Source organism: Syngnathoides biaculeatus, chromosome 10, assembly GCF_019802595.1.
Source record: "Syngnathoides biaculeatus isolate LvHL_M chromosome 10, ASM1980259v1, whole genome shotgun sequence".
In the NCBI taxonomy this organism is placed as follows: domain Eukaryota; kingdom Metazoa; phylum Chordata; class Actinopteri; order Syngnathiformes; family Syngnathidae; genus Syngnathoides; species Syngnathoides biaculeatus.
Window position 1 is genome coordinate 1,440,001 of NC_084649.1, and position 13,312 is coordinate 1,453,312.

A 13,312-nucleotide genomic window follows, 5' to 3' on the forward strand; every position below is an offset into this window, starting at 1 on the left:
TGTGTGTGTGTGTGTGTGTGTGCGCGCGCATGCGTGATTGTGTGCCTTATTTTTGCACCTCTTTCCATCTTCTCTGGGTTCTGTGTAAGGAGGTCATCTCGCTTCTGTCGTACGACTGCCTTTTTCTCCACAACTGTAAAATAAAGCACACATGAAAAGAGTCCAGTAATTAAAAGGAAGAGTGTAAAAGTCTAGTTGAAGTGCAAATTAAATGTACAGTATATACTATTATTGATTAACACAAAAGAAATAAACTCACCCACTGAGGGCTTTAGCTTCTCATTTTTCTTTTTCCTCCATTTCCATGGCTTGAAGATGCGTCCCAGGTTGCCCAGCTTGCTGTTGCGTCTCACAGGGGGTGTACGAACCCCTGAGACCAGGCAGCCAGACTGCAGCACCCTCTGTTGCTCCATCACATCTTCAAGACAAGAGCAGACAGTGGAACTCTAAAATAAGAACCAGGCAATATCTTATTCTTATAACTTCTCATACAAGTGGCTGAGACTTCATGATGTGAGAGCCGTGTATTTGGGTCACAGCCGGTACATGCTAAATACGGTAGATTCTGGTCTAAATTTGGAGGGGACCGTAAGGATGTGAGGAGAGAAAGAATTGCATTTTTTTATGTGAAACTCAAATGGTCTGAGAGAGGGGCGAAGCTGTCATTTCAAAAGTGGATGGGGACAAATTGTTGGAGTAAACCAACATTTGTGAGGAAATTAGCATCCTCTATCATTTAACTGCTCCTTGCAGTACTGTCCAAAGACCAAATTAACCAGACTGTAAAACTCTGTTTTGACAATGATAGGAAGGTTTATGTAGTGAGATCATATTCATTTATTAGTCCCAATGGGAACAGTCTGACATGATTCAAATCAAACACTAACTTCATCATTCCGTAAATTAAAAAGTTCCAGGGTCCAATTTGAAATCTGAAAACCCTCGGGCCCACACCAAAACCTTAAGTCACAACTCTTATCAACATGTGCAGCAATAATTGTAAAATACTATAAACGGTACATAGTTTTCTCATCTGGAATAAGTGTATGTGAACTTGGACATATAGGTGTGCTAATTAATAATGAATCCACCTTACACTTTCTTCTTCTTTTCCTTTCGGCTTGTCCCGCATGTCATCTTTTTCCATCATAGCCTATCTCGTGCATCTTCCTCACTAACAACCACAGTCTTCATGTCCTCCCTCAACACATTGGTCTTCCTCTCGCTCTTTTGCCTGGCAGCTCCATTCTCAGCACAACTTCTACCCATATAATCACTCTCTCGCCTCTGGACATGTACAAACCACCGAAGTCTGCTCTCTCGAATTTTGTCTCCAACACATCCAACTTTGTCTGTCCCTCTAATGAGCTCATTTCTAATCCTATCCAACCTGCTCACTCTGAGTGAGAACCTCAACATCTTCATTTCTGCTATCTCAAGTTCTGCTCACCGAGAACACCAGATACCTTCTGCCAACTGTTCCACCCCACTTGGACCCGTCTCTTCACTTCCTTACCACACTCACCATTGCTCTGGATTGTTGACCCCAAGTATTTGAAGTCGTCCACCCTTGTTATCTCTTCTCCCTGGAGCTTCACTTTTCCCCCACCGCCCCTCTCATTCATGCACATATATTCTGTTTTACTTCGGCTAATCTTCATTCCTCTCCTTTCCAGTGTGCCTCCATCTTTTTAATTGTTCCTCTACCTGCTCCCTGCTTTCACTGCAGATCAAAACTTCATCTGCGAACATCATGGTCCAAGGGGAATCCAGTCTAACCTCATCTGTCAGCACATCCATTTCCACCGCATACAGGAAGGGGTTCAGGGTGGATCCCTGATGCAGTCCCACCTCCACCTTAAATTCCTCTGACACACCTACAGCACATCTCACCGCTGTTCTTTTGTTCTCATACATGTCCTGTACTATTCTAACATATTTCTCACACCAGACTTGCGCATTTCATCCTGATCAGTGCCTTTCTAACTTCCCCCTTACTAATCATTGCCACTTCCTGGTCATTCAAGTTGGCCTCTTCTACTCTTCCTTCTCTACAATTTTCTTCATTCATTAACTCCAAGTACTCTTTCCATCTACTTAGCACACTACTGGCATCAGTCAACATATTTCCATCGCTATCCTTAATCACCTTTACTTGCTGCACATCCTTCCCATCTCTATCCCTCTGTCTGGGCAACCTGTAGAGATCCTTTTCTCCTTTTTTTGTATCCAATCTGGTGTACATGTCATCATATGCCTCTTGCACAGCCTTCGCCACCTTTACCTTTGCCCTACGACGCATCTCAATGTATTCCCTTCGCCTCTCCTCAGTCCTCTCCGTTTCCCACTTCTTCTTTACTAATCTCTTGCCTTGGGTGACTTCCTGTATTTTGGGGTTCCACCACCAAGTCACCTTCTCCCCTTTCCCATGAGAAGACACACCATGTACTTTCCTGTCTGCCTCTCTGAAAACCTTGGCAGTCGTATCCCAGTCTTATGACTACCGAGCAGTCCAGGATTTCCTCCACCTCAGCTGAGTTAGACTCCAATTTACCAGCAAACATAATGAGGACAAGCAGTCTAGAAAATGGATTGATGTTGAAGACAACATAAAGGGGTTTTCTAAAGGTAAAAAAAAAAAAAAAAAAACGCTGAACACATACGTTTTACTTTACTTTGTGCCCAAAGAAATCTTTTCATTTGCTTACACAAAAAAAGGTGTCAAAATACTGATTACATTATACTAATCTTCAATGCGAGTAATTGAGCATTCTGTGTCATTGGTACTTTAATATTTCACAGTTATATAAAGTTTGCATTGATCAATGGCACATTCAAAATCACCCTTTTCATTGCCTGGTGCCTGTCTAGAGTGTAGTTTGCCTTTCACTCTCAGCCCTGCCTGAACAATAAGTGATCTAGAAAAATGACAAGCCAGCTGCTTCTTTTCAAACTCCTAAACATTGTTTTCCTGTTTCTATTATATATTTATGCATGTTGTTTGCACTTTTTTTATATTTACCTGGTTAAATGTAAATCATTCACATATTTTAGAGAAATAAATGTGTCTTGTAAGTCAGTTTGAATCTCAAGCAGAAAACAAACTTCTAATTTTAGCCTCCAAAAAAGGGGGAAATCCTACGAATAAGCTTTGTGGGTCACCAGAACCTTCAACACAGACGATGAGAGAGTTGTGTTGATTTTTTCACATTGTAGATTTTTCTGATTAGTGTTCATTATAATGTGAAAGTAAAGCAGGAAAAGCTGTTTGTTAAGGCTGATTCTGTAGACAAAAATGTATATGAGCATTGATATTATGAAGGAGAAGAGCTACCATCCAATGTGCTGATAGTGGAGGATCACTAACAGCTGTCCCTGCACTTGTTAGCTGTGCTATGCAAAAGGGCTGATCATCGTGATGGGCACCCAAGTTTACTGAGACCACTTCTATGCTGGTACAATGAACGTACAGTGGGAACAATGTTCCATCCAGAACAAACAAAAATAGGCACTCATACACAGTCTGGCTCTGACATCATGCTGACACCTCAGGGAGCCAACAGCTGAGTCGTGGGCTGCGCAAGCACCGCTCCATGAATTCTTTACTTCTCTGTTAGCAACTCCTAAATCCACAAACCTGCTTATTTGTCCCCTAAGAAATAAATAAAGCATATAAACTAACCATCCCCAGCCACAAGAATATTTCCAGAGAAATGCCAAAGTCGGTGGGAATTACAAAATAAAATCATCAAGTATCAAATACACAGGTTTTCTTTCGGTTTCAATCAACTACGTTGAACATGAACTTTTATGAAAACATGCAAGCTCCTAACTGTTGTAGCTCTTCCATTTTCCAACCAAGGCTGCATTGAAAAACGAGCTAGAGACATGATTAAAAACACAATCTGAACCACAGCCACTCATCTTCCTTCCACGGTCATCAAATAAATGCTTTGACTCACAGTAATTCAAAGCTCCTTGACCACCAACAATCAGAAGCAGGTCAACTGCCCAAGTAATGTCTGCCTCCATATGATGCAATGAGAAATTTAGGTCAAGCGTGCCATAGCTATTACAGCACGCACCAGGGTCAGGCTGCCGTTGCCCTGGTTACCACACTGAATGTTGCAAGAAAAAAAAGACCCTGGAAGGCAGAGAATCACCACAGCATAAGAAATACGGAGTTGCTGGGTGGATGGGAAGGCTGTTGCCACACAGAGAGACAGAAAGATGCAGCCAATCATAGCTCAGCATATAATAATGCATAATGTAAGCCACTGTATTTTTAATTTGCAACTTTTCTTGAAATATTTATTTAAAACTGTTTGGTGCTTGTATATTTCTGTGAGCACACAGCAGAGAAATCAAGCACCATTCAGGAAACGGAACATTACGGCAAGTGGTAGTAGTACTGCACATCCATCAAACACATGCTCAATTCTGCATTCAATGCTGCTGGATGACTGTTGCTCAATATAACAAAAACAAGTATTATTAGCATTTTTTTTGTCATCACGCGCAACAGAAACATGTTTTTATGAGTAAATTAAGCGAAAGAACATCAAACTCAGTAGTACTGGGCGAATCAAATACCCAGAAAATGCGACTCACGTGTAAAACGCTGCACCGCTATACTCTTCTGGCCACCCGTTATTGAAAACTGTAATTCCACAGCGAACTACGAAAGTAAAAGGATAAAAAGCTGAAAAGGTGCTTTCACAGCGATCCGGGGTTGTTGGAATCGGGAGAGAAAAAGCAGCTGGAGGAGGCTGCAGGAGTCAAGCGCCATGTGGACCCCGCCCAGGAGGATACCACGAGGGGGAAATGCAACCAAAGCAGTGCACACTCTTCAAGTGGTTATTTGAAGCACTGCGCACTCATCAAAAACTCAATATCCAGCCATCCATTCATTCATTTTCTTAGCCACTTGTCCTCACAAGGGTTGCGGGAGTGCTGGAGCCTATCCCAACTGTTAACGGGCAAGAGGCGGGGTACACCCTGAACTGGTTGCCAGCCAATTGCAGGACACATAGAGACAAACTGCCGCACTCACAATCACACCTAGGGGTTAATTTAGAGTGTCCAATTAATATTGCATGTTTTTTGGATGTGGGAGGAAACCGGAGTGCCCGGAGAAAACCCAGGCAGACACGGAGAGAACATGCAAACTCCACACAGGTGGGACAGGATTTGGACCCCGGCCCTCAGAACTGTGAGCCCAACGATCTACAGCTGTTCCACCGTGCCGCCCATTTCCACCACAGTGGACAATAAATAATTATTCTCTTCTAGTCTAAACACAGGTGGGTCCGGGATTGAACCAGGGACCTCAGAACTGTGAGGCCAACAATTTCCGCCCAAAATCTAAATAATGTTGGCAAAATACCAATCTCAATCAACCAAGCAATCTATCAATAAATCAATCACAGGAGTTGGGTCCCAAAGTTTGATTTTTTTTTCCATCAAGACGCACCAGACTCTTCTATGCTGCCAAATGTTTTTGTATATGTAACTTTGTGTGCAAAAGGTATGGTCTAAAAGAATACTTTCCCAGCACTGGTGTAAAGCATTAGTCTCACAGTTCTGAGGACTGGGGTTCAAATCCCAGGCCCATCTGTGTGGAGTTTGTATGTTCTCCCGGAGCTTGTGTGGGCATTCCGGTTTCCTCCCACATTCCAAAAACGTGCATTCATTGGAGACACTAAATTGCCTCTAAGTGTGATTGTGAGTGTGACTGTTGTGTATCTCTATATGCCCTGCGATTGGCTGGCAACCAGTTCAGATTGTACCCTGCCTCCTGCCCGATGACAGCTGGGATAGACTCCAGAGCTCCCGCGATCCTCAGGAGCATTAGCGGCTCAGAAAATGGGTAGATGGACAGTAGAAGATGAATGAGCTGCAAAATACAGTTCGTTGCTGTCTGTTTTATAGCCTGGTGTCAGTCCAGAAAAATAAACATTGAAAAGCTGGTACAGAGAAGCGGAAAGTCAGGTAGACTCTTCTTCTTTTTCTAGACACGGATGGTAAAGTGTCGAGAAATAGTAAGTATTTGAACCCCCTGCTATATTGCAAGTTCTCACACTTAGAAATCATTGAGAGGTCTGAAATTTTCATCGCAGGTGCATGTCCACTGTGAGAGAGCTAATCTTAAAAGAAAAATACAGAAATCACAATGTATGTTTTTTTTAACAATTTATTTGTGTGATACAACTGCAAATAAGTATTTGAACACCAGAGAAAAACAATGTTAATATTTGGTACAGGAGCCTCTGTTTGCATTTACAGAGGTCAAACGGTTCCTGTAGTTGTTCACCAGGTTTGCACACACTGCAAGAGGAATTTTGGCCAACTCCTCCACACAGATCTTCTCTAGATCAGATGAGTTTCTGGGCTGTCGCTGAGAAAGACAGAGTTTCAGCTCCCTCCAAATATTTTCTATTGAGTTTAGTTCTGGAGACTGGCTAGGTCATGCCAGAACCTTGATATGCTTCTTACGGAGCCACTCCTTGGTTTTCCTGGCTGTGTGCTTCGGGTTATTGTCATGTTGAAAGACCCTGGTACGACCCATCTTCAATGCTCTGACTGAGGGAAAGGGGTTGTTCCCCAAAATCTCACAATACATGGCCACAGTCATCCTCTCCTTAATACAGTGCTGTCGTCCTGTTCCATGTGCAGAAAAACACCCCCAAAGCATGTTACCACCCCCATGCTTCACAGTAGGGATGGTGTTCTTGGGATGGAACTCATCATTCGTCTTCCTCCAAACACGATTAGTAGAATTAAACCGAAGCAAAGCAAAGCAAATGTATTTGCTTAGCGCATTTCATACATGAGCTAACTCATTAAAGGCATTTGAAAACAAAGAGATAAAACATTTAAAATGGGATAAAAACAATAAAAACGACAAACAAAAGACAATAAAAACCGCATACAGTGCAAGTGTGTGTGTTTCTTTCGGCTTGTCCCTTTCGGGGTCGCCACAGCGTGTCATCTCAGATGAACGCATATATATGTTTGGCACAATTTTTACGCCGGATGCCCTTCCTCACGCAACCCTTCTCAGAGAGTGGAGGCCCCAGTGGGATAGAAGCCCACAACCCCTGGTTTACCAAAGCAGTGCTCTAACCACTGAGCTATGGGGCCTCATACAGTGCAAGTAATATCAGCAAAAAGTGGATAGTTTCCAAAAAGCATGAGAAAAAAGTTTTTAACCTGGATTTAAAAACATTCACATTTGGGCCTGACCTCACCTCTGTTGGCAACTTATTCCATTTGTGTGCAGCATAATAGCTAAATGCTATAAATGTAATGACCAGAAAGTTCAATTTTGGTCTCATCTTACCACAGAACTTTCTCCCATGATGCCTCTGTATCATCCAAATGGTCATTGTCACACTTAAGACATTCCTTGACGTGCTGGTTTAAGCAGGGGAACCTTCCGTGCCATGCATGATTTCAAACCATGACATCTTAGTGTGTTACCAACAGTCACCTTGAAAACGGTTGTCCCAGCTCTTTTCAGGTCATTGACCAAGTCCTGTCGTGTCGTCCTGGGCTGATTTTTCACCTTTCTAAGGATCATTGAGACCCCACGAGGGGTTATCTTGCATGGAGCTTCACCCCAACCGAGACTGACCGTCATGTTTAGCTTCTTCCATTTTCTCATGATCGCTCCAACAGTGGAACATTTTTCACCAAGCTGGGTGGCAATTTCTCTGTAGCCCTTTCCAGCTGTGTGTTGTTGTACAATTTTGTCTCTGGTGTCTTTGGAGAGCTCTTTGGTCTTGGCCATGTTACAAGTTCGAGTCTTACTGATTGTATGGGGTGGACAGGTGTCGTTATGCAGCTAATGACCTCAAACAGGTGCATCTGATTCAGGGTAATGCATAGAGTGTAGGTGGACTTTTCGAGGCGAGCTAAGAGGTTTTTGAGGCTCATAATTCTAGCTAATAGACAGGTGTTCAAATACTTATTTGCAGCTGTATCACACAAATAAATCGCTAAAAATCATCCATTGTGATTTCTGCATTTTTCTTTTTCGATTATCTCTCTCATAGTGGACATGCACCTATGATGAAAGTTTCAGAACCCTCCATGATTTCTAAGTGGGAGAACTTGCAATATAGCAGGGGGTTCAAACACTTATTTTCTTCACTGTATCTGCACATGCCCAAACCCTAGTGCATTATAGGGAACAGTCATATTTTATCCATTATGTTCGAAAAAAGATTTTTATTGTATGTTTAAATTGATAGCCACTAGCGACAAAAACGTCTATATTTTAGCCGCAACCTTCCATAGGCTGCAGAATACACAGCGCCGGAAAAGTGGCAGCCTATAATCCAAAAAATATATCAGTAGTCTTGTCAAATCAATTACTAAATCGACCTTCTGCCCTTTGAAGAATATAGCCAAGATGAATGCTTGCATTTGCCAAGCAGACCTGGAGAATCCACGTTTTAATGTCAAGCATACAGTAATGGACTACTGTAATCGTCTTGTGACTTCACTCTCCCAAAATAGCATTCAAGAGCTACAGCTCATTCAGAATGCTACAGTTTGGGTTCTGACTAGAACATTGAGATCAAAACATCCATCCATCCATCCATTTTCTTACCCACTTATCCTCACAAGGGTCGCGGGGAGAGCTGGAGCCTATCCGACCTGTCAACGGGCAGGAGGCAGGGTACACCCTGAACTGGCTCCCAGTCAGCTTTAGAATAGATTTTAAAATTATGATACTGGTCCATAAATCACTAAATGGTTTTGGTCCTGAATACATGAAAGAAATGCTAATGTTTATATAAACCCAGTAGGGCTCTAAGATGTACAGACTCAGGTCAAATAGTGGAGCACAGAGTTCAAAGCAAACATGGTGAAGGAGCATTTAGCTATTATGCTGCACACAAATGGAATAAGTCGCTAACAGAAGTGACATCAGCCCCAAGTGTGAATGTTTTGAGATCCTGGTTAAAAAAACTCTTCCTTTTTGTCATGTTTCTCAAAGCATCTCCACTTTTAATAGATCTTTGTTAAGATGTACTTTTTTTATTGTATTTTACTTTTATCTCTTTGTTTTAAATTGTTTTTTGTTTTTTCATTGTTTTCAAATGCTTTTACAGTAATCGTGCAATGCACATTGAGTTACCTCGTGGATGAAATGTACTTTGTAAATATAGTTCTCTGTTTTGCTTTGTAATCTCCAACATTCCAAGGGTGTGTGCCGGCAATTCAAAGTCTGAAAGATGACTTGTGAGGAGAGCACAGATTTGCTCCATAAAATAGCACTTGGAAACCACACCCTCACGACGTTGTATAGGTGCATATCTTCTGCACAATAGTAGTGGCTTTGGGTTTGGGCACAGAATCGAAGAGGTGGAGAGATTAGTGAAGTGGAGCTACGTGCAAATATTGCTAACAGGATTAACATGAAAAAACCCTTAAACTCACTCACTCACTCAGTTGTTGGTTTGTTATCTTTGATGTCCTGTATCATTCTGAAATGTGAAAGATGTGAAGGCGTATCTAATCCTGTGGTCGGCGATTGTTTTTAAATGAGCCGCACGCATTCGGTTGCACTTAATGATCAATTATTCAGCCAACATTACTAGACATGTAAACAGAAGCTTTGCGGTCCAATATTGATCTTCTTAAGGGCCATTCAAACACAGCAGGAAAGCTGAGTACATCACAGACAATAAAAGTTAATGGCTGGATTTCTCCTCTGGGATACAAGCAGTAAGCAAATATAAACAAAGCCACAGACTACTCTGTGAATATGGATTTCATTCAACAGTCGCAAGGCTTGAAGACTGTGTGTCAAATGCCCTGAATGAACTGGTAGTCAGTCACTGGGCACAAATAGAGAGTTCATATTCAAATTCATACTATCACTCACTGGTCAGCAACATTACTCAAAATAATGTAGTATTCATTCCTTTATTCATTTTCTGTACCGCTTATCCTAACTAGGTTTGTGGGTGTACTGTAGCCGATTCCAGCAAATTGTGTGTGAGGTGGGGTACAACTGAGGTGGGGTATAACAGCATTTAAAACCTCAATAATGTAATTAATGACTCCAATATGCTCTGTTTTCCCTGCTGGCCACTGGAAAGAGATTCCGTAGCACTTGGTCCAGGACCACCAGGTTCTGTCACAATTCCATCCACCAGGCCATCAGAATGGAACATTTCAAAGAAGGACATTACAATTTCTCCCTCTTACTAACCGCCACTACTGTTGCATTTTGGACTTTTTTTGCACTGCATATCCAATTGACTGCTTGTGTATATGTGCATTTTTGTTTTATTTTTTACATTTAGACTAGAATAGAATAATTATTTATTGTCCACTGTGGTGGAAATGGGCGGCACGGTGGAACAGCTGTAGATCGTTGACCTCACAGTTCTGAGGGCCAGGGTCCAAATCCCAACTCACCTGTGTGGAGTTTGTGTGTTCTCTCCATGCCTGCGTGGGTTTTCTCCGGGCAGTCGGGTTTCCTCCCACATCCCAAAAACATGCAACATTAATTAGACACTGTAAATTGCCCCTTGGTGTGATTGTGAGTGCAGCTGTTAGTCTCTATGTGCCCTGCGATTTGTTGGTGACCAGTTCAGGGTGTAACCTGCCTCCTGCCCGTTGACAGCTGGGATAGGCTCCAGCACTCCCCGCGACCCTCGTGAGGAGAAGCGGTGAAGAAAATTGATAGATGATGCGGTAGAAATGTCTTTCACTCACCAGAAGAAGACAGCACTAAAATACAGATATTGACCTATATTCAATTACAAACAAAGCAAAACTAATATACATTCAAAATGGAAGTAAGATGTGTTGAGTATAACAGTAAAAATAAAAGTAAATAAGATCTGTTAAAAGAAGATCTATTGTATTTTATTGGATTGGATTCTGCTCTCCTCTACTCTATTCTAGCCCTGACCTGTCCATTCAACTATCTGACATTAATGTTATTCGTGTAATTTATCTTCTGCCACTGAATTCCTCCCTTGTTATTGAGTCCACAAGCCTGAGCTGCTGGGAAAAATGTACTGCATTGCCCCCCTTCCAATAAAGAATAAGCATGGGCCTAACCCAATCAAGTATTTGAATGATCTAAAATTTAGATAATTTCAGATTCTAAAAACGTCCAAAAGCAATGGTACAATAGAAAAGTGCATTTTTCATGAAGACTATAACTATAAATAACAGAACGTGTTGGTGTTTTTCTTATTCTGTTGACACTGCAGTGGTAAAGCATCACTGGTGTGGTCCTTCATCATTTACACTATACATGATGGATGGTGGGTGTGGTGAGACACCAGGGAGAGAACAGAGAAATATGTGTTAGATCAGCAGTGCTGTATTAAAGTGCTCATTTGTATCCAAATATTTCTGAAGCATTCCAGTATAATGTGGCTTCACTTGATTGATTGACTGACTGACTGACTGACTGACTGACTGACTGACTACTATATCTTCACAAACTAGAGATTCAGGCTTTCATAAATAGCAGAGTGGAATATCTTTAAATGCTTTTTTTATTGACAGTAACATAGCATATGTATTATAATTTGGTAGTTCTGCCAATTTCTTCACTGTGTCCAGATTATATTCTAACATTTTTAAATGATATCTACTTCAGTGCAGGGTTTCAAAACTCTACATACACCACATTTAATAGTTAGTTAAATGTGCTCTGGCAAGAATTAACTCCTCTGGTTACTTTTTCTAGCTACTGCTGTTAAAAAACCCTTCTTGACAGAGCTGAATTCAATTTGTGGACCAGACGACAGATTTTGGACCAGTCAACTAAATTCCTCTCAATAGAATATGACAATAAAATATATCAATCTATTTTCTTAGCCGCTTATCCTCACAAGGGTCACAGGAGTGCCGGAGCCTATCCCAGCTGTCAAGGGGCAGGAGAAAGGGTACACTGGTTGGCACCCAATCGGAGAGCACATGGAGACAGACTACCGTCGCACTCACAATCACACCTCGGGGCAATTTAGAGTCCCCAATTAATCCATGTTTTCGGGATGTGGGAGGAAACTGGAGTGCCCGGAGAAACCCACGCAGGCACGGGGAGAACAAGGAAAATTCACAATTGTGAAATTAAATGATAGTAGGACTAGGTGTGTTTTTTTTCTTCCTAACTCCATTTGAACACATAAATGAAGACTAGTGATCTTCTTTCCATTTTTTAAAAATTTACTGTTTGTTGTAATGAATGACTTATTTGAATACATTCAATAAAAACAAATCACTCAAACAATAAAGATTAAAAAGTACACATATTTATATATACATACACGTACACACACTCACTCATATACTATCAACCCTCCCCCAACAAATTCATAGTCTGGCACCGGTGAAGTGCAATTCACAGATACAGTAGAGTAAATCTTAAAACGGTTTATTGTGTTTTTTGTGTCACATTTGAAACAGAGTTCACGAACCATCCTAAAAAGAACTCTATTCCCATCAAAAAAAAAGAAAATTTCATACCGTGTATTCTTATTGTACTCAGTTCCATCCATGTTTTCTCTCACAACACTTCAGTCCATTTTGCATGCCCATGTCTGCTTTTTAAGTTTTGCATTTGAAGTGATGGAATTGCATTAATGTTTACCCCCATTTGGATGTAATCTTGAGAGTTGATGTACTGTATACATGAGAGGTACCCAGTGACTGAGTTCATGAGCATACTGGAAGAAATTACTTCAAATGTCATTGATTTAATATGGAGGTGTCTTACTCCGCTGGTCCTTTCAGTGACCATATTCTATATTGTAATAACATGTTTGTTTGTTGCCCTGCGATTGGTTGGCAACCAGTTCAGGGTGTACCTTGCTTCCTGTCCGAAGATAGCTGGTTTAGGCTCCAGTACTCTCACAACCCTTGTGAGGATAAGCGGCTCAGAAAACACATAAGATGGATACTGCTTAATTGTTAGCATTTGTCTCTTCTGGCGTTTGGTTGTTAGCTTTGATTAGTGTCAGGGTTGTCCTCGATTGGGCTAGTTCATTTTTCTTAACTTATGCAATTAAGATTTAGTTTCTTTCCTATTTGGTAGCATTTTCCTTCCACGGTGCGTCTGTCCATAACAATTTTCTATTGTTTCTGTAATCAGTCAAGCATACTATTTGGCTTCCTTGTTTTTCATTGGTATTTTTTCTTTGTTTATCACAATAACATGCTACCACTGTTCAATAAAACTATGTTTAATTGGTCATGATTTGTGGTCTGCTTTGGGGTCCAAGATTCCATTGTTATATCTCATTATAATTTCCCCATCACATCTGAACAAAAT

General features: G+C 41.3%; 1 protein-coding gene across 1 annotated transcript in view; it reads right to left on the reverse strand.

Annotated features, from left to right (window-relative positions):
- Positions 1-13,312, reverse strand: part of phactr3b (phosphatase and actin regulator 3b) — a 67,785-nt gene that overhangs the window by 51,050 nt on the left and 3,423 nt on the right. Inside the window, exons 2-3 of the mRNA XM_061833765.1 lie at positions 260-418; positions 59-133 (exon numbers count right to left, since the gene is read on the reverse strand). Coding sequence (XP_061689749.1) covers positions 59-133; positions 260-418 — 234 coding nt within the window. The remainder of the gene's footprint in view (positions 1-58; positions 134-259; positions 419-13,312) is intronic.